This window comes from Peromyscus californicus, unplaced genomic scaffold (assembly GCF_007827085.1).
Source record: "Peromyscus californicus insignis strain IS unplaced genomic scaffold, ASM782708v3 Scaffold_6__1_contigs__length_162567912, whole genome shotgun sequence".
NCBI classification, from domain to species: Eukaryota; Metazoa; Chordata; class Mammalia; order Rodentia; family Cricetidae; genus Peromyscus; species Peromyscus californicus.
This window is the reverse complement of record NW_026294584.1, coordinates 108,868,306-108,890,397: the sequence shown is the minus strand read 5'-3', so window position 1 is coordinate 108,890,397 and position 22,092 is coordinate 108,868,306. Positions and strand designations below refer to the sequence as shown.

Genomic DNA, 22,092 nt, shown 5'->3' with positions numbered 1-22,092 from the left:
CTAGAAGATATTTGCCATTCTTATGCATACTTTTATTAAATTCCGCTGATTTCATTCCTTGGGAATATTTTGTGTGTTTATCGTGTTCTTTTCCAAAATGAAAATGGACCATGCACAAGTGTTACCATTTCTTTTAAAAACCTCTAATACTTTAATATTGTAGTAGTTCAGCAGATAAGAATAGCGAATCATGATTTAACTCCCAGCAAAGAGGAGGTCCCCAAAGAAGATCTAGCAGCCAGATTTAGTGAAGCAGCTCTGCCAGCTCAGGGAGTAGACCTCAAGAGCGGTCCTGAGGAGTGGATGCCAGGAGTGGGCCCACGGAGTAGACCTCAAGAGCGGTCCTGAGGAGTGGATGCCAGGAGTGGGCCCAGGGAGTAGACCTCAAGAGCGGTCCTGAGGAGTGGATGCCAGGAGTGAGCACAGGGAGTAGACCTCAAGAGCGGTCCTGAGGAGTGGATGCCAGGAGTGAGCACAGGGAGTAGACCTCAAGAGCGGTCCTGAGGAGTGGATGCCAGGAGTGAGCACAGGGAGTAGTCCCGAGGAGTGACCCCAGGAAGAGTCTCCTCAAGTAGACTCCAAGAGGAGTCTTCGGTAGGCCACAGGAATATTCCCCAAGAGTAGATCCCTGGAGTGGACCCCAGAGTTAGGTCCCAGGAGTGGTCTCTAGAACTAGACCCCAGGAGTGGTTCCCGAAGGTAAGTTCCCAAGAATAAACCTCAGGAGTTGGCCCCAGGAATAAACCTCAAGAGCAGGCTCCAGGAGTAGTCTTTAAGAGTAGACTCCAGGAGTGGTCTTCAGTAGACCACAGTAGTGTTCCCTAAGAGTAGGCTCCATGAGAGGATCCCTGGAGTTGGTCCCAGGAGTGCCCTCCAGGATTTGTTCCCAGGAGTAGTCGCCTGGGGTTTGTTTCATGTCCTTTACCTGTCTTCTACATACATGTTAAAGAGGTTTCTTGGTAGAAAACAAGACCAAATTCATGGTAGTAGCTGCAGTTATTGGTGGGCTTCCTGTTTTTAACTACTGTATGTTTCTATTGGTAGAAGCCAGGTCTCGGAAAACCTGATTTTTTTTTTAATCACCCCCAGTTGAAAGTCTAGCATCTAAGGACAGCATGTGTTCCTAGATCATCATTGGTAAAATCAGTCTCATCATTAGTTTATACACAAAACAGAAAGCCAAATGATCACTAGTTGTGCTCTTTAGGTTCCCACCTTAGTACCAAGAAAGCAAATAGCATGTCCTCCAAAGGGATGGTCTACACTGGGGGGATAGCTCAGTGGTACAGTGCATGCCCAGTGTGCAAGTTCGGGGAGATTCCAGGTACTGCATCTGGGGATGGGGGTGAGGTGGGGTGGAGAAAGGAAGTAGAAAGGAAAAGGAGAGGGAAAAAGGGGAGGGGTAGCTCGATGTGTCTGTGTGATAGGATGACTTCAGTATGTAAGGAATATGTTGAATGAATACTAATTCAGAACACTGACACTGTCATGCACTAACTCAAACTGATGCTTTCAAATAATTAACACGCCTGTGATATATGTGTCAAAGGAGTTGCTTCAAAGCATTTTGCACCGTATACCTCTTCAAGTTGCAATCCGCCAGCTGCTCTAAGCTAACAGCTTCTTGAACAACAGTGGCATAATGAGGTCTTCACTCTGTTTTAGACTGGCTTTGCTAAAGTGGTGACACTCCTATCCAAATGTACAAGTACTATGTGCCCATTAAAAATGATACTCACCAGGACATTGAAAAAGAACCTGATATTGCTGCTGTCCCTCGCTTGGATCATTTGAAGAAGTTGTACCCCGTAATCATGCCTGTGTGACATTCAACGTCAATAGCAGGCCAACAGGGGAATAATGGCCACATGCATCCTGAGGGCACAGCCTGTGCCTTCTTTATGTGATGATAGCCGACACACACAATGAGCAGACACTAACCACAGGACTGATGGTTGAACTAGGTAGTGGGACAGTCTTCTACAAATGGCCCCTGAATTACAGAGCTAAGAGGAGCCACTGAAGGCAAATTCTTCTTATGTGTACTTAATGACAGTAGAATTATACTGTTGGCCAAAGTGCACAGCTATTTAGGGAACCAAAAATGTTAAAAAGAAAAACAAAAAAAAAAACAATTTTAGGGGCTGGAGAAATGGATTAGTGAGTAAGAGTGTTTGCTGCTCAAGATTGAGAAGCTGAGTTCAAATCCCAGTTGGGAATAAACATGCACATAAATTAAGACTTTAAACAACTCACATGCTACCTTATCTTATGTCTTTCCACTCTTTAGAGAACTGTATGAAAACATGGTTCTTATATGAACTGACTCTTCCTCAATGTGGTGCTTTTAAAAAGAGTCTCTTTAAGCCAGACAGTGGCGGCACATGCCTTTAATCCATCCCACTCTGGGGAGGCAGAGGTAGATGGATCTCTGTGAGTTTGAGGCCAGCCTGGTCTACAGAGTGAGTTTCATGATAGCCAGGGCTACACAGAGAAAAACCCTGGTTCAACGCCCCCCCCCCCAAAAAAAAAGTCCCTTTATGTAGCATGAATCTTAAAGAGTCTTATTAATAAAAACAAACCTGGAGCCAGGTATTGGGGTGAAAGATCAGAGAAGCAGAACAAGCCACAGCTACCTCACCTTGCGAATTCCTCAGCTTATCCTGTTTCTTCAAACTGGAAGCCTCTGTGTCCTTATCTAAATGGGTCTCAGCTGAACTGCTGCTCAAAGCCTAAAAGCTTAACCAGCCAAAAGTTTCTAGTTTCTGGTCCTCACGCCTTATATACCTTTCTGCTTTCTGCCATCACCCCCTGGGATTAAAGGCGTGAGTCTGTTTCCAGTGTAGCCTTGAACTCACAGAGATCCAGATGGATCTCTCTGCCTTTGGAATGCTAAGATTAAAGGTGTGTGTGCCACAAATTTCTGGCCTCTAAATCTAGGGGCAGTTCTGTTCTCTGATCCCAGATAAGTTTATTAGGATGCACAATATATTGGGGAACACAATATCACCACACCTTTAAAATTTTACCTCCGTCCTGTGTTTTGCACCAAGGAGCCAGGCAAGTGGTTAGTAGTAGTTGGTGGTGGGTCTGGGGGTTTCTAGGACACATGAGGTGTGAAACTTCCAGAGAAATGTCAGAAATGAGTGTGTGTTGACTTTTGTGGAGTCATTCTACATTCTTGCTAATTACTCAGTTCATATTGATAGCTGTTAATAATTTTAAGATGATCCTTCTGTTTTTGATTTCCTTTCTGTTTTTCTAGATTTCTGTTAATCTATACTGTTAGATATAAGTTGTAAACTGTTGTTTTTGTTTTGTTTTTTTCTCTACTCTTTGGCAGCCCACTACCCGGCTCCCCAATAAATCACAGAGTCTTATTCTTATTTATGAATGCCCAGCCTTAGCTTGGCTTGTTTCTAGCCAGCTTTTCTTAACTTAAATTATCCCATTTATCTTTGCCTCTGGGCTTTTATCTTTATCCTATGCACCTTTCTTTACTTCTTACTCCATGGCTGGCTGTGTAGCTGGGTGGCTGACCCTGGAGGCCTCCTCCTTCTCTCACTTCTGGATCTCTTCTTCCCTGATTTCTCTTTTTATTTATTCTCTCTGCCTGCCTGCCCTACCTATCCTTCCTCTGCCCACCTCCTGGCTGTTTAGCTCTTTATTAGACCAATCTGGTGTTTTAGATAGGCAAGGTAACACAGCTTCACAGAGTTAAACAAATGCAACATAAAAGAATGCAATACATCTTTGCATCATTAAACAAATATTCCACAGCATAAACAAATGTAATATATCTTTAATATTCTACAACAGTAAGTTTTTTTTTTTAACAGACTTAATTCACTTTATTTTTCTTGTATAAAAACTCTTATTTGGTAGTCACAGCTGGAGCCTGGGTCCTCTGAACAAAGACTCTGGTATGGGTTTTCACAAGATGGCCAGTGAGTTCCTGATAAGGAGACTTTGGTCTTGGAGATAGCATGAAAGATGGCCTTGCCAAAGTTGCCTAGGGTGGCAGTGCAGCCCCTCACTGATGTGTAGCAGTCATAAATACCAGCCATCAGCAGCAGTTTGGAGCAGAGACCATGCTAGTGCCTCTGGGGGCGGGGATGAGACACATCAACACAGAGCCACAGTGACCTGTCATTTTGCACGGAACAGTGTGGGGCTTGCCAATCTTGTTCCCCTAGCAACCTCTCCACACAGGAACAATGGAAAGCCTGGCCAAGATGATGGCCCCTCGGATGCCAGTCCTCCCTGAAGCACTTAACACCAAGACCAACATGACCATTGTAGTTCCAATAGTGACAAAATCCTTGAACCTGGTCCGGTGGCCAGTCCAAGTCTGCTTCTGCACTGTCATGATCTTGAGAACCTCATTCTTTAGGGATGAGCCTGGTGGCGGGAGCGGGGGCGGGGATCAATAATCTCGGATTCCTTAATGGACAGGGAGAACAGGTAGATCTCCTCCAGGGACTTGGTCTTCATGTCTTTAACCTGTCAGCCCAGCTTGATGACAGGGATCCACCCCTTATCTTTGGTTTTACCTCCATGAGCCCCACATCCTTGACCACAACCACGGCCTTGACTATAGCCACTGCCTTGACCACTACTGTGGCCCCTAAGACCTCTGCCACAGCCTCCTATCCTGGGCCTCTGGTTCTCTAGGCCTTCCCACCGCACTGGCATTATCTGCCATTTGATGTTTTCCAAAAGAAGGAGAAGCAAGTCATAAAACTTGACTTGTATTGGTTTGAGAAAGAAAATGAGGCATTAAGCAGTTGAATAGCCTGGGAACAGCTTCGGTTTCAGACATGACCTCAAAGGCTCCATTGGGAATCTTAGGCAGTGTTCCACTTTTTGTTTCTGCTTTTCTCTGCATACATCTTGCTAAGCCATGTTAGAAGGACCACCAGCAGCACATCAAGTGTTAGAAACCTGTCTGCTTGATTATTCTAACATCAACAGGCTGCAAGTTGCTCCACCAAAATATCTATACCTTATGTGCTGGTTAGTTTTATGTCAACTTGACACAAGCTAGAGTCATTTAAGAAGAGGAACTCGGTTGAGAAAATGCCTCTGTAAGGTTTGCTTGTAGGCAAGTTTGTAGTGTGTTTTCTCAGTTAATGGTTAATGTGTGAGGGCCCAGCTCTCTGGGGGCATAGCCACCCATGGGCAAGCGATCCTGGGTGGTATAAGTAAGCAGGCTGAATAAGCCATAGGGAACAAGCCAGTAAGCAGCTTTCCTCTGTGGCCTCTGCTTCAGTTCCTGTCTCCAGGTTCCAGCATTGAGTTCCTGGCCTGAACTTCTCTCCATGGCAGATTACAACTGTAAGCTGAAATAAACCATTTCCTCTCCAAGCTGCCTTTGGTCTTGGAGTGTTTTTCACATCAGTAGAAATGTGACTAAGACACCTGCCCTTCATTGCTTAGCCTTGCAGCATGCACCTGTTCCTGAACCAATGGAAAAAACAAACACGATAGAATATTCCTAAATCCAAGAGTGTGACTTGGAACCACACATTGGTTTGTGTCTGTTTCTATCTGGACCACCCAGACACAGAATGGCCTCCAAACAGGAGCCTTAATGATGGCACCAAAATAAGAGGGGAGAAATGTTGGCCAGGGAAGTCCTCCAGATGGCCTAGTCAGTGGTGCTAGGTTGTGGTAGAGCTGCTCATCTTGTAGGCTTGGCATGCTGCCATTCACCTTCTGGGGAGCCTTCTCATGTGTTGAGCTCACTAGCTGTTCATCAGACAGCTTGGGACCCAGTTTTATCCCTTATTTTGCTTTACTCAGAAATGTCTACAGGGGAGTGACTTGGGGGAGACAGAAAATGACTATATCTTGATTATTGTGTTTTGAAGCTCCATGGAGATTGACGTTTAATATCATCCTCCTCTATAAAAAGTCAGCAGGGATGTCAGCAGTGCTGTTTATGGGTATTTTGATGACATCATCCTTGATGTTTCTGGTTAATACGGAGGCAAGGAGACATATTCACTTAGAGCCTTCTTCTAGGATCCAAGTCCAATCAGTCCACCCACACGATACTGTTCTGGGGTAACTGTCTTAGTTTTCACAGGAACAGTCTCTTTAGCTTCCCAAAGGAGTCTCAGTTCTGACTCAATGCCATAGCTGTCTCTTTATTCTAAACTTTTGTAATCTTTCCAGCTTAATTTGTCACTATTTGATCTTTGCCGGTGTCTATCAAAACTCAGAAATGTCTACAGGGGAGTGACTCAGAGAGACTAAATAACTTATACAAAAACCTACAAAAATGCCACAGATTCTGTGGGTTTAGTTTGATCTTTTTTCCCCTCCTGAATCATGAAACCAAATAAATTCAACGGAATGAGAACTCAGATCAGTCTGAGGACATTTTGGTATAGAATCCTTAGGGTTTGAGTTGATAAACTGCTTTCTCCTTTGATATCTTCAAGATAATTGTTGTCTTGTTTCTTTTCAAATACACTTTGCTGTGTTTTGTTTTGTTTGGGTGGTTCCTTAAGCAGATGCTCTATGACTCAGCCATATCCCTGACCTTGCTAATCATTTTGATTCTTTCTGTTTACCCAAGTGAAACAGAAGCCATAGTGGATAACCAGCAACTAGGAAAAGATAAGTTCTTTTAAGAATGTAGAAGCTGGGCCGGGCGGTGGTGGCGCACGGGAGGCAGAGCCAGGCAGATCTCTGTGAGTTCGAGGCCAGCCTGGGCTAACAAGTGAGTTCCAGGAAAAGGCGCAAAGCTACACAAGAGAAACCCTGTCTCAAAAAACCAAAAAAAAAAAAAAGAATGTAGAAGCTGAATTTGGGCAGTTATGTGACATACTACAGTTACAGATCATGCCATCTCTGGAAAGAAGCCAACTTGATCACTATGAACGATCTTTTTGATGGGTTCTTGAATTTGGTCTGCAAGTATTTTATTGAGAATTTTTGCAACTGTGTTCACCAGGGATACACGGCACAGAAATTAAATAATTGTTAAAAGCCTACCTATCAATGAGACATCTATAACACCCTCACCAAGGCTCAGGGAACCTTGCAGACGAAGGGATGGATGAATTTACAAGAGCTGTAAAAGGGTGGAGAGTGGTGTGGAACCCTAACTTCTGGGCATGACGTCACTGTCGCACCCTTGAATTCACAGCAGCTGTAAGACTGGGCCTGGCATGAAAGAAGAAGCCGCTCATGAGGCCACACACTCTGTGATGCTTTACACACTGTTAATGGTTGATTAGAGCAGGTAGAGGCATTTTCTTCAGTGGTATCGCCACTGGCAAGACACACAAGTTTTTGTAAACATGCTGATGAAAAACTCATGGGTCGCTAGAAGGTTGGGGAGTAAAGGAGAAGGAGGTCTAGGTGTGAAGAGAAAAGGAATTAATGAGAGAGGAGGGTAATGGGTTCATATGATCCAAATACATTATGTACATGTATGAAAATGACCTAAGGAAAGCCATTATTATGCATAATTAATATTTGTTAATAAAATCTAGGATCACAAATGTGTGTGGGGAAAGAATGTAGATGTATTCGTCATGCATTTCCCAGCATGTTGTTGAACAGCTTTGTGCTTGTTTTTTTTCTCTCTCCTTTGTGCCTGATGGAGCAGCCGATTCTGGAGACCAGGACGAGCACACTCTCCAAGAAGCAACGCTCCCGCCTGTGAATAGTAGCATCCTCGCCGCTCCCATCACGGACCCTTCTCAGAAGTTCCCTCAGTACCTACCTCTTTCTGCAGAGGATAATTTAGGTCCTCTACCTGAAAACTGGGAGATGGCCTATACCGAAAATGGAGAAGTCTATTTTATAGAGTAAAGTATACTATTTTCTCTACCTGAAAATACCCTTCTAGCTCTCTCCCTCCCGCCCCCTTGCTCTGGAAATCAGCTCGGCCTGAGGGATCTAATCACATAGTAGTGATATTCTGATTACACAAGCTTCACGTAAAACGTTTTCATTCATATCGTTCTTAATTATTCGTGTGAAAGGGTTTAGGGAGTGGAAGGTCTATAATTTCTTGAAGGGGTTAGACATACTGAATCTTGTTATATAATTATAATAAATAACCATTTTATTTTCCCATTAAAATGGTAAATACTTGACATATTTTTCTTAACTGGTTTCAGTTTTCTTACTACTGAGTTTTGAGGCTTCTTTATATATTATGGACATAGTTTTATTGATTTTTCTCAAGTGTGACTCTTCATAGCTTTTCAAAGTCAAGGAGCTTTGGATTTGACTGATCTGTTTTTTTCCTTTGTGGAGTGTGCCTTTACTGGGGTAACGAGAAATCATTGCCTAACTCAAGGTTAAAGATTTTCTGTTATAGTTCTTGAAGAAATTTCATAGCTTTACATCGAATGTTTCAGTGCGTGGACTGACATAGGCTGATTTTATTGCACAGTACAAGATAGGTGAATAGGGATTTGAAAAAATGTAGATGTGAAAGGCTAAAATTGTATGTAGTTAAAGTTTTAAATAAGTAACACTAGCAGAAATAGAGAAAAGAAAACATATAGTTCCTATAATTGAAAATCCAAAAGTCTTCTGGCGCTCCTAACAACGGTAGTGCATGTTTAAACGTAGTGTTTTGAATCTGCTGGTGGTGACATGCACCGCTTTTTATAGGTCATAGATGGACGGGGGGTGGGGAGGCAATTATTCGGTTAAAGCAGTAGTACAATGCTCTAATTATACACAAACAAAACTATAGATAAATGTATTATTCTCACATAAATGGTCTACTATTACGTGAACCAGCAAAAGAAGGCATTGCAGAAGAATATATAAGCACCTCAACTTTCTAAAATACATGCATGCATCTAAGTGAGAGGCTTGTTTCCTAATCATAGTCCACATTTCTCTGGGTTTTAAGTTTCTTATATGCCATATATTTTATTACTAGAAAAGGGAAATAAAAATTAAAAGTACAATTCTCCTAAGCACATGGGCATGAGGAAGAAAACTACTTTGAAAACCCACCTGGAAAGAAGTTTGTGAGGCGTGAGGGGGAGCTCTGGTATTGTCCAGCCAGAGGATGGAGACACCCATGGCTCTTGCGGATTTCTTGTTAATGGCGGATGCTTATTAAACACAGAATGGGAGCAGCAGAGTGATCAGCGCTTTGTTTTCTCCACTTCCCAGCTGTGTGAGCTGAGAGCCTTGCTCCTCTTTGAACCTTTTCCGTATCTGTAAAAGGATAGAAGATCTCGAACCTACTCAGTCTGGCGGGTTGGCGGGAGCAGTGTGTAGAGTGCTTGGGTTGATGTAGTTAGCTGTCACTGCTTCTCTTAGTACTGCATTCATCGCTCACAGTTATGGCAGATGAATTCCAATATTGCTAAAAGAAATTTTATCACCTTGAAGTTCAGACTTCCATAGTTAGGATTTATAACATATTTTTCCTTCGAAATTATGTCCATTAGCAAGAAGAAAGTGTAATAGAGGCGTTCCCAATATCAAATAATGTGTGAAATGCACATTCTTGGAAAAGAAACAACCTGTAATTTTGCCAAGGACTGAACTGATAAATTTTAGAAAAGAAAGTTCATATGCTAACAGTAAGTGAGATGCTAACCTCCCCCCCTGCCCCAAAAACTTTGGCTAGCTTAAGTACATACTCTTTGCAAGTTAACATAGCTTTTAGGAGGCCAGTTTTATTACCCTAATGTCAAAACATATGGTTCTGACAAGTATGACATTGGCTTTCCAGATATTAGTATTAGCTGTATTAACTGCATAGTCCATTTGAGACTGGAGATGTTCTTTGGTGGTAGAGCTCCTGCCTTCTGTATGTGAATACTAGATTTGATCACCAGCACTTTAAAAAAAAAAAAAAAAACCTGTGTATAAACATTCATACATACATGCCATTTATATGTTAACCTTAATTTTACAGACATACACATACAGAACTAAACGTCCAACAATGTTTTCCTTCTGAAAAGAACTTAGAGTATCTTGTATTGAATCACAAGTTGAAGTAGAATTAAATCTAATGCTTTTGTGTTTTACGGATTTGGAAAAATCTAAAATACTAGACTGGTTTTACAGTTTTGGGAAAATGTAAAATATTAAAAGTTAGCAAGAACATTAAAGATAAAGCATAGACTTAGGACGCTTGTACGTTGTGTACAAAATGAAATAAGAGGACTCTGAAAGGAGCTGATGGAGCAGACTTTCTCAAACAGGTCTTCAAAAGAGCCATGGGCAGGTCATTCCTGGAGTTTTCTTTTTAATTCATTTATCTTAGGCTTTGAGCAAGAGATACTGGCAACTCAGAAACAGTAGCAGATAGAGAAACAGATGGTCCTAATGAAAGCCTGCTTTCTCTAGCTGATAATTGGGAAAGGAGGGGGAATCCGACAACTCAGACAGCTTTTGGTGAACAGTTCCTATACCCCAGACAGCAACACAGAACATACCAGGGTCCTACCCTTGCCCCCAAGAGCCAGTAAAAGAGGGAACCTAGATATTGCCCCTTAATAGTCCGATGGGAGCCTAAACCTGCTTCCAGGGTACTCTCTGAAAGACTTGTGGCAGAGATGGAATGTTGATTGTAGAGAGGCCAAAACAATGTTGCCTGCCCATTCTCCACCCAAATACTGGGAGGAGAGGGTGTGGACCTCCTCCCTACCCGTAGAAGCAAAGTACCGTTTCCCTTCTAGGGTGTTGTCCAGATTTCCATCTCGGGCCTGCGGTAGAGCCCACAGGTGAAGCTTCTGGTTTGGAGCCATAGTGAGATGCTTCTATCCCTTTCAGCTGGGCTGGTATCAGGCAAGGTCTCCTAAATAGCTGGAATGAACCTCTCCAGATAAGGGGACAAGGATGTCCTTCCCCATCTAATGTCCCTGAAAGTGAGGCAATTCCTACCTATAACTCTATGGAGCATTGTCAAGCCAGCTAAAGTAGGTTTAAGTGAAACCCATAGTTTTGTAATATAATGCTTTGAATATCCAAGTTAATAAAAAAAAGTCACTTCTTAGCTGGACCTGTTGGTACAAGTCTGGAATTCACCCATTCAGTGAACTGGGCAACAGGATTTAAAGGCCTTCCTTAGCAACATATCAATGCCCTCTTTAAAAATAAAAAGGGTTATAGCTTAGCATTAGGGCATTTGCCTAGCATATGTTAGGCCCTGGGTTTAATTCCCTGTACCACAAATAGATAATGATTGATTGATTGATAGGTAGGTAGACAGACAGACAGACACATTTCTTGTAGCAAAAGCCAGAAAGATCTCATGTTGAGTGAGAGAAAGCAATCAGCAGATACCAATACCAAGATGGCAGAGATGTTAGCATTGTCTCAAGATTTTACAAATACCCATTATAGTTAGGCATGGTAGCTAGCCTGAAGTCTCAGCACTAGGAAGACTGAGGCAGGAGGATGGAGAATCTAGGGCCAGCCTGAGCAACATTTAGAGATTTTGTTGCATGAATGAATGAATGAGTACATATATATGTACATACAGCCATTACAAACTCCTTCACTAGTCAATTATAAACATACTTGTAACAAATAAAAAAAATAGAAAGTTTCAGCAAAACAGTAGAAAATATAAAAAGAAAAACCTTGAACTTAAAAAAAAATAAAAATAAAAAAGCCTAGTAGATGGGTTCATCAGCACTCACTGTCATCATCAGAGTGAGAGCCAGGGAAGGGAGAGCCACATGGGCCGCATGTGGAGGTGGCAAACAGACTACCTGACCCGTACGACACACAAAACTTGGGAGAGAAGTAAAGGAACGGACTTTCAGGCACTTTGGGGCCAATTACAAACATCCGACATCAGTGATCAAAGTTTTAGGAGAAGACAGTGAATGGGCAAGGGGGAAAATGGAAGAGTCAGTGTCTCAAAATCTCCCACATTTAGCAGGATTGTAGAAAACAGCTGAGCTCAAACTGAATGCACACAAAGAAAACGCACATCATCGTCACGTTACTTCTCTGTTGCTGCAGTAAAGAAAGGGTCATGACCAAAAGCAACTTAGGGGAGAGTTTTTTTCTGTTTACAATTGCAGAGGGAGAATCTGTAAGGGCCAGGAAGGCACCACAACAGATGGCCCACGCAGGGAGCTGGCTGGTCATATAGATTGTCGCCTAGCAAACCCAGAAATTGAACTGGAAGTAACGCTAGGCGATGAACTCTCAAAGCTCCCCAGCGCCCTGTGACTTTCTCCAGCAAGACCCCACATCCTAAAACTTCTGTAACTTCCTAAAACAGAGCCACCAGTTGGGGACCAAGTGCCCAAATACGTGAGCCTATGGTGATATTTCTCTTTCAAACCATCATAACTAAACATAAAAAAAATCTTGAATAGGAGAAATGACACCTTAATATAACAACTGATAAAAAAGACTAGCACAATGGTTCTCAACATGTGGGTTGCCGCCCCCTTAGGGGTCACTTATCAGATATCCAACATGTCAGCTTTGACACTTCCATTATGATTCATGACAGTAGCAAAATACAGTTATGATGTAGCAACAAAATAATTTTATGGTTAGGGGGTCACCACAATGTGAGGAACTGTATTAAAAGGTCACAATGTTAGGAAGGTTGCCACCAGCCTAGAAGGTAGGAAGAGCTGTTTGGACCCTGAGAGAGGGGAAATAACTCAGTGTCTACGTAGACTGAAAGCACCTTTAGGATGAGGTGCTCGTAGATGAACCAGTGCTAGGAAAGGTAATCATCAGCAAGCCTACTCTATATGAAGAGGAGAATTCTGGAACAGCAGGAAGCCACAATAGAAAAAGCAAAAATATAAATAAGAAAAACTTTGCTTTACCTCTTGATTTTTCTTAATTAATTTAGAGGACTGAAATAAAAAAGAAGTTCAACACTTTTTTCCATACAAATTTAGGAAAAAGCAGTAAGCTAGTTATAAGTAAAAGAATGTAAGTGTAGCTAAGATTTTTATATTTTCAATTGACCAGGGAAAATAGTAACACCAGTAGATTTTATAACACACACATATGAAGGAATATATAAGTATAATAAGATAACTATATATGAATTACTATCTAAATGTGATAAGATATGGTATCTTAATATTTACATTGTAATACCCTGTACTGGTTAGTTTTATGGCAACTTGACACAAGCTGGAGTCATCATTAAGGAGGGAGCCCCAGTTAAGAAAATGTCTCCATAATATCGAGCTATAGGCAAGCAAGCCCGTAGGTCATTTTCTTTTTTATAAAACTTTATATAATTTTTATTTTAGATAGAAGTGCTCTGTCTGCATGTATGCCTGCATGCCAGTAGAGGGCATCTGATCTCATTATAGATGGTTGTAAGCCACCATTTGGTGGCTGGGAATTGAACTCAGGACCTCTGGAAGAGCAGCCAGTGCTCTTAACTGCTAAGCCATCTCTCCAGCCCTTGTAGGCCATTTCTTAATTAGTGATTTGTGGGGAGGAGCCCAACCTACTGTGGGGGGCCACCCCGGGCCAGAGAAAGCAGCCTGAGCAAGCCCAGGAGAGCAAGGCAGGAAGCAGCACCCCTCCCCACCACCCGCCTCCATGGCCTCTGCATCAGCTCCTGCCTCCAGGTTCCTGCCTTGCTTGAGTTCCTGCCCTCACTGCTTTTAGTGATGAACTGTTACATGGAGCTGCGAGAGAAGTAAACCGTTTTCTCCCCAAGTTGCTTTGGTCGTGGTGTTTCAACACGACTATAATAACTCCAACTAAGGCGTACCCAAAGCAACCATTTCAAAAGCCAGATAAACAATAAGTGTAGTTCAGATACAGAGAAAGGATTTCTCAAGTCCAGCAGCCCACAGGAAAGCTGGAAAAGAGTTGGAAAGCAGGAGCATAGTCAGGGATTATCAGTAGCTACGTGAAATTAATTAATGCTGTGACAGTTGAGGTATGCTGAACATAAAAGGATAGGGAACACTATAACAAAAGTATTAATCATAAAAGACTAAACATCATAATATTATGTAATAAAGTAAGAAAAAATCATTTCACAAACAAACAAGACTTCTTTAAAAAGAAAGAAAAAGAACCAATAACTCAGAACAGTATTCTCAAAGAAATTGTTTGCTTTTGTTCACTTCTGTGGCTGAGTCTTTCTTTGTAACCGTTCTGACCTCAAACTTGTAATCCTCTAGCCTTAGTCTCCTTAGTACTTAGCTTGAGAAAGAAAATCAAATTAAATGAAAATACTGTGTATCAGAATGGAACAAAACCCAGTGAATGACAGAGGTAAATGTGTAGTGTTTAAAAAAGAGACGGCTCTGGTCTGTAGTCTGAGCTTTTATCTCAAGAACCTAGAAAAAGAAGAGTTAAGCCGGGCGGTGGTGGCGCACGCCTTTAATCCCAGCACTCGGGAGGCAGAGCCAGGTGGATCTCTGTGAGTTCGAGGCCAGCCTGGGCTACCAAGTGAGTTCCAGGAAAGGCGCAAAGCTACACAGAGAAACCCTGTCTCGAAAAAACGAAAAAAAAAAAAAAAAGAAAAAGAAAAAGAAAAAGAAGAGTTAAGTCAAACTCAAAATAAGGGATGCCTTGGCAGCTAAGGACCCTGGCTGCTCTTGAGAGGACCTGATTCCATTCCCAGCACTCACGTGACAGCTCACAAAGTAACTCCAGTTTTAGAGGGTCTGGTGTCCTCTGTGGCATCCACAGATAACTGTATACAATGTAGTGCGCATGGATAAAGGCAAACACTTATACAAGTAAAATAATAATAAATCTTAGCACACTCTCTCAAGCTGTTCTCAGGGGAGACCGAAGAAGAGCAGTCAATGGAACTGAACCCTAGAGAAAATGTCCAGAATGGCTAATTCTTCAAAGGTTTAATAGAACTGAAGAGGATCTCTAAGACAGACAAAGAATGAAAAATAGAAATTTGCCAGTATTAATCAAGCTGGGAATCATCACCAATCTGAAGATTTCTACAAGATACTAAGGGAATGTGGCTGCAGATCTCCATATAAACATTTAACAAATCACAGTGATTCAAGAGATAGACTGTTGCTCATCTAGTATGAGCTAAGATCTTTAAAGGAGCCCTTAACTATTAGGAAAATGAGTTTATAATTTTAAACTACTGAAAAAGAAATTGTAGGCCTCCATGGTTTCACATTGGAGAATTCTGTCATAGCAGAATTCTACACAATGTTTTAGAAAATAGAACATCAACATTGTATGATGTTTATATGGTGATGTTTCCCTGATGAGGATACAAATGAAGGCTTGTGTGTATGCCTACAGCACAGGTTCAAACCCTAGTACTGGAGGGAAAAAAAAAAAGAACAAAAACTCAAAGGCATTACAAATAAAAAGAGTGAAAAATAAAATTCAGTAAGTACAAAACCAATAGCCAACATGGTTATGTACCTGAAAATCCCAGCTCTCAGGAGAATGTCAAGTTTGAGGGTAACCTGCATTATGAGATCCTGTCTTTAAAAAATGGAGAGAGGGAGACACACACACACACACACACACACACACACACACACACACACACACACACGATAATACATGTTCTAGCTGCCCCAGTGAATAGCTTTGTAAAGATGTTGCCATTGATGGTATCCAGGTAAAGGTATATTGAATCTAGCTGTTTTCTTCAATATAGTGACATGAGGATCTATAGTTATTTCAGACTAAAAGGTTATTATGCCTGTTGGTTGGTTGTCAACTTGACACAAACCGAGACATATTTAGAAGTATGCAGCATTCCTCCAGGGCTTTTGTATCGGCTCCTGCCTCGAGTTCCTACCCTGACTTCCATGATTGACTCCAAGCTATAAGATGAAATAAACCCTTTCGTTTCCAAATTGCTTTTGTTCATGGTGTTTTTATCACAGCAACAGAAAGATAACTAAGACATAAATTGGAACCAGGAGTGGGATTTTGTTGTGACAGACCTGACTGTGGTGTTCTTGAGAGGATTGTGAAAGGACTTTAGAACTTTGGACTGGAAAAGCTATTGAGTGTTCGCAGCCCAGAGGGCTGTTTTGTGGGAGCTTGGAATATACGAACGCTGACATTTGTTGTGATAATGGAAACCTAACTTGTGAAATTCTAGAGGGTTTTAAGAGTCCCTTATAGACTCTGTTGTGGCCTTTTGATAATTTCAATAAAATAATTTGTGGTCCTGGACAGCTAGGGCTGAAGAATTGGCTGTAATTAACAAGAGACCGGCACCCCCACAGTAAAACCTTTGCTTTACTGGGACAGTTGATGCTGGAGCTGAGAAATTAGTGGTTTTTAGGAAGAGGCCAGTATCATTGGCTATCGGAAGTCTGGAAGTATTTCCTCAGGGTTAGCACACACAAGCTGTGGTCCAGAGAGGGCCAAGACTATACCTCATGATGGCAGCTGAGCTTGATAATGTGTAAGGGTTTCCCAGGTGGTACTGGTTTTGAAAGTATGACGTGGTCATGGAGAGCAGCTGAGATTTGGCACTGTGAGAAGCCAGGAGAGACCACTGGTCATGGTACAGCCTCAAGTAGAATCCCCAAGATTTAAGAGTCAGGGAGAGAAATTGAGACTTGGCATCATGTGGCAGGGTCAGAGTCCCTGAAGAGAGGCTAGGAGAAGTCATTGGTAAGGGTGCCTCTAGTTATCTCCTAGCATTTTGGAGATCTCAGTACTATGGGACAGCCTCCAAGAACAGCAGCAGCTGTGGATTGGAGTTGGTCTGAGCCTGTGAAATGTACTGTGTGGGTTCTGCATGCTAGAGCAAGAGAGGTGGAGCTCCTTAAACCCTTTAAAGCCCAGAAGATTTTGAGTCCTAAACATTGGACACTGGGTTATTTACAGTGTTAGAGTTTGGTTTTGCTTTGATCTAATGGTAACTGGGCTCTGGCTCTTCCTTTTGGAAATAAGTATGTAAGTTACTTTTTATAGGAGTTCAGTTGAGAGAGTTTAGATATTTTAGAAAGAACTTGAACTTTGAAAATGACTTTGAATCTTTTAGACAGACTGAACTTTTAAAGTGTTTGATTTTTTAAAGGCTGAAATGTTTGATATTGTGATATTGATATTAATATGAGATCTTGTGAATGAATAAGAAAGGGAAGATTATGGATAAATAAATTATGTGTTTGTGTGTCAGCAAGGGGTTAATTGTCCTGTTGGTTTCTGTCAGCTTGACACAAACCTAGCCATCATTGGTAAAAAGAAACTCAGTTGAGAAAATATCTCCACAACGTGGCCTGTAGGCAAGCCTGTGGGCATTTTCTTGATTAATGATTGCTGTGGGCAGGGTCAGCCCATGAGCAGCTTGTCCTGAGTTATTTAAGAAAGCAAGCTGAGCAGGCCAGTAAACAGCACTCCTCCGTGGCCTCTGCATCAGTAACTACATCAAGCTCCTGCCCTGACTTCCCTGGATGATGGACTACAAGCTGTAAGCTGAAATAAACCCATTCCTCCCCAAGTTGTTTTTGGTCACGATGTTTCATCAGAGCAACAGAAACATAACTAAGACAGAGGTTTGTTTCTGAAATGCTGCATACCCGTCTCCCGGCAGTGAGCGGTGTAGTGTTGCTGCATCACTGTAGACTAGTTTCGGTTCCATGTCTGCCATGTGTCAGCAGTGTCCTCTGGCCGGCTTCATCTTTGTAGTTCCATTTTTCTCCTCTGTAAAATGGGCATAGTAACTTTACTGCTCACTACTGCCCCCATAGGGTTATTATGAGAATGAAATAAACTAACATGAAATAAGATTCTCATGGCGGCAGGTGGCCCCACAGAGCAGAGTGATGATGGGAATTATGGTATTATTTTAAATTTTGTTGTTGTTGTTGTTTTTCTTAGGTGAAATGGCATAATTTTCTCTTTAACAATTAGTAAGATTTGAGTCTAAAACCTGGTGCAGCTCTGTGCCTCCTCTTACCTTGATAGCTTGAACTTTAAACTCTGGATAAACGAGGATTCATGCTGAAACTTCAAATGCTTTCTTTTCCCTCTCCATATCTTGTTTTCATATCTAGTTTCTGGCCAGAGCTCTTGGACTTGGCGGTCCCATCTCACCCACTTAGTTGCTCAGTGAATCAGGCCCAGGCAGAACTCTGACCTCCAGTGTCTTGATCCACTTGGGGAAGCACAAAGGCGTCTTCTTCCCGCTTTGCCTGTGACATTCCTAGTGCGACTGAAGGGCAATATCCTTGGGATATTTCAGATCTCAGAAGGCCCCAGTCAGTCTGTTGAGACCTTTTCTCTGTCCTCTCCAGAAGGCATTTGGACAGCGTCTCTGTTACTCATTCTCTTTTTTTCCTTAATAGCCTGATTCTACTTGTAGTCGGTAATTTGGGTTGCCTTTGACCTCTCTGAAGCCTAAGTTAGGGACCAGTGAGGCGACTTGCCAGTCAAGGTGCTTCCCCACAAACCTGATGCCGGAGTTCAGTTCTTGGGACCCTGATGATAAAAGATGAGAACTGACTCCTGTGAGGTGTCCTCAGACTTCCACATGTTCCATAGCATGAATGTGCTCACACACTGATAAATAAGTAAATTAACTAGTTCATTAAATGCCTAAGTTAGGATATTGTGGAGAGTGATGCGTATGAATAGGTTTAAGGTGCTATGTGATAGAGGGGTTCCCTACTGTAAGGAAAGGGCTTGTATGATAGAAGAGTGACATAGCAGCCTTGTTTGAATTTCAGTCTTCTAAATTGAAGTCATAGACAAACGTAAACTAAACCAAACTTTATTCTTTGGCAAATATGAAGACTGAAGAATAAGTCTAGATGGGTAGACTGTATAAGAAAAGCATGTCCTTTGTATCTTTTTCAAAAAGAAAGCTGGTATTATATTTTAAGCATTCAGTAATTCATTGATTATATTTTAGGGAAATGTTCTTCTAAGACTCGCCCTAGGCCATTATCATTCCAGCCTCCAGTCCTCTAGTCGTTTGCCTGTACTGTTGGAATGTATCTCTTCATTGGTTCATGAGCAGATATGCAAGTGTTTGTGATTTTTCTGTCTTTGTACTTTGTTGTTATTCTTTCTTTTTAAAGAAATTTCATCTTTTTTTTGTCTCTGGATTTCAGCCATAACACAAAGACAACATCATGGTTAGACCCTCGGTGCCTGAACAAACAGCAGAAGCCTCTGGAAGAATGTGAAGATGATGGTAAGGACTAAGAGGTCTTAGGATCAGCAGGTTGGGGACTTGATTACATGGGCACATTTTTCTAAAGAGTGATCGAAAGGTAAATCAGTTTTTAACATGGAAGTAGTTTTTGTTGTTTGATTTTATTGGAAGCACACTGTGGCTTAGAATGCAAGAGGGACTTAAATAGAATTCTTTCAAAAGAACGGTTCAAGACATGTACATTCCAGTATAGTTGTTGGAAATAGAGGCAAGTTCATCCTCTGCCTTGAACTTGAAAAGACTCTAGAGAAGCACTCCAGGGTATAGAAACGAAAGATAGTTTGATTTTCCACACACACTAATGTACTAGACCCTAACCCTATGTGGTAAAAGCTTCATGGAAGCAATCAGATTTCCTTGGCTGTTGTTTCTCCAGTTTGGGGGGCAACAGGAAGATCTTGACATGTTGGGAATATCTTTGTAGCCTAAAATACAGCCACATTTTTTTTTAAAGGCTATTTCTCGAAGAGGCAGCTGTTAGAGCTACTGCCTCATCTCCCAAACGTTCCTTCTGACTATACCAGTTTCTGTTGTAAAAGATTATTTCAAGTATTGGAGTTTCTAATTATTTCTCCCAAACTGGGGAGGGGGGGGGGAGGTGAAGGCAGAGCATGTCCGTCCTCTTTAGCACTGGGATCTAACCCGAGTTCTACCAAGATTCCTTCTTCCTGGGAACACATTAAAAGACAAATTCTTGCCTTGCTGCTCATTATACAATACAATTCTGGCATTTGAATTTGTAGTATAATTAATTTGTCCTGAAGTGAAGAATTGTTGCATATACATAAATGTGATGTTTGGAAAATGCAAGACTGTTTTTCAAAGTATCACACAGTTAAAAGCCTTGTACTCTGAGAGTTTCCTGTTGCATATGGCTACAGATTACATGAGATAAATATAGATTTGCATGTTCTATATTTATTGGAGCAAGTCCAAGTGGAAATGTGTATTTTTCTAATTTAAGAGGCACGATCAGGTGCTCATTTTATTTTGGATCCTTGTTCCCATAGCTGAAGAAGGAGTGAGCTAGGTATGATCAGAGCCGCTTCTCATACACTGGGGGTAACGGCTATCTGAGAGTATTTGAGGATTCTGTTTAATATAATGTTTTCAAAAGATTTTCAATTTTCAAAGATGAGAACCTCACATGCATTCTTTAGAATGTATTTTAGTACAACTTCATAGAACAAGTTTAATCTCTGACAAGAGATGAGTTTGAAGGCAGTTTAGCCATTTTTATCACATAGGGTCTTCAGGGTCAGTATCCATTATGAGTACATTGGGAATGTGTGAAAATACATAGTACTATAATTTTATAGATGACAGAAGGTTACAGAACCTTTTAGTGAGAAAAATTGCTGGGGAATAAATGCATTAAGAGGAGTTAATGATTTTGTCACCAAATTTTCATCTCTGTATTACCAGTATTTCCTTTAAAACAAGTATACGTCCATACCAAGTGCAATTCATTCAGTAATTGTCTCTTCCACATTAGAATCATATGTTTTATTCATCTAGAATGATATGTATGTGCAGACAGCATAAACATGTAATCATATGATGACACGTCAGTTTGCATTTTCCGATGCTAGTAAACACAGAGCTGCCTTGTGCTCCTGTTTGCTGTTGTGACGCAGACCAAGAATGCACTATTGCCCACACATACCCTGCCTGCATTGCCTTCTGCTCCCAGGTTCACCTGCACACAGAATGCAACGCAACACCGTTATGCTTAAATATTGCGAGGATGCTGCACTTTCTGTTGCTGTTCTCAAATGAGTGAGGACGCAAGGTGTATTAATTACCTGTGGCCATTGACCTCAGTGTAGCACCATTAGAAGTCTTGACCTTGCCTTCTAGTGCCAGGTCAGTGTCTTTAGTTGCCCGTTGTTGTCCCAACAGGCTGTCTTAAAGAGATTCCAGACTCACGGGCTCATTAGAACCCGACTCTTGACCCTTCACCAGCCTTTGCTAGTCGTTCCCCGTGTTAGTTGAGAGTAAATGACTGCACACTCGGCAATCCCATCCGTCTGTCCCTTTTACCTCCATTTCTGATACATGAGTCAGCTCAGTTCACGTGCTTCTTAAACATTGCTGGACCCTCTCCCTGTTTTCTTCCCTGCCTGTACCATCCCTAGCCAGGTCGCACGCATCTCCTACCTAGATGCTCTTCTGCAGTGTCGGGGTGAAGGAGTCTTCACTTGTGGCTCTCCGGTTGCTTGGTAACTGCCGGGTCTCGTCTGCCTGTCCAGCCGTCCTTGCTCTTCTCTGCCCTGCCCTTTGCTTTGCACTCACTCCCACTAGACCGCGCTGAGCTACTACTGCCCAACAGTTAGATGCACAGTTCTTTCTCCTTAGAACAGCTTCACGTTCGTCACTGTTGCTGAATGTCTTCTGTGTGACACATGCATTGTAGGCCCTGCAGTGACTGCAATGGCAAAACAGCCAGCTGCCACAGAGCTGAAGTTTGAGTCATTTTTGTTGACATCCATGCACCCTTCACATTCTAGCTCAGATACCATTTCAATGACCCTGGAGAATTAGGCGTGGTCTTAATTTCAGTTACATTTTGTTTAGCTTTATATGTGTCTCTTCTTCCAAAAGAGTCGCTGTATCTTTGCTGATGTAACAGGCCCCTAGCACAGTGACTGGCGTATAGTCACAGGGGAAGAAATTAACAATCCCTCCCCAAAACATTATTAGGTAACATCTAAATGGGCATTTTTACAAATAATTTTATTCAAGTTTGATAACCTCTTTAAAAAAAAAAAAAAAAAAAGACCGCCAGTCAAAACTTACTGTCCATGCCGGGGGGGGGGGGGGGGGGGGGGTGGTGTGGGGGGGGGCCATGGAAGCCTCTCTGTAGACTCCACCAGGAGACAGAGATGGGATCCTGAGGTCAGACTGGCTCCCAGGACTAGCTGAGAAATGTTTAGTGCCTAAGATGGTCTAGAAAGTGCCCTG

At 42.0% G+C, this 22,092-nt stretch overlaps 1 protein-coding gene and 1 pseudogene across 33 annotated transcripts in view; one reads left to right on the top strand and one right to left on the bottom strand.

Annotated features, from left to right (window-relative positions):
* Magi1 (membrane associated guanylate kinase, WW and PDZ domain containing 1) overlaps positions 1 to 22,092 on the top strand; it is a 656,033-nt gene that overhangs the window by 534,634 nt on the left and 99,307 nt on the right. For all 33 annotated transcript variants that reach the window (XM_052721672.1, XM_052721671.1, XM_052721668.1 and 30 more), the window contains 2 exons: positions 7,624 to 7,825; positions 19,025 to 19,107. In XM_052721672.1, coding sequence (XP_052577632.1) covers positions 7,624 to 7,825; positions 19,025 to 19,107 — 285 coding nt within the window. The remainder of the gene's footprint in view (positions 1 to 7,623; positions 7,826 to 19,024; positions 19,108 to 22,092) is intronic.
* LOC128099832 (40S ribosomal protein S2-like) lies at positions 1,433 to 6,710 on the bottom strand (annotated as a pseudogene).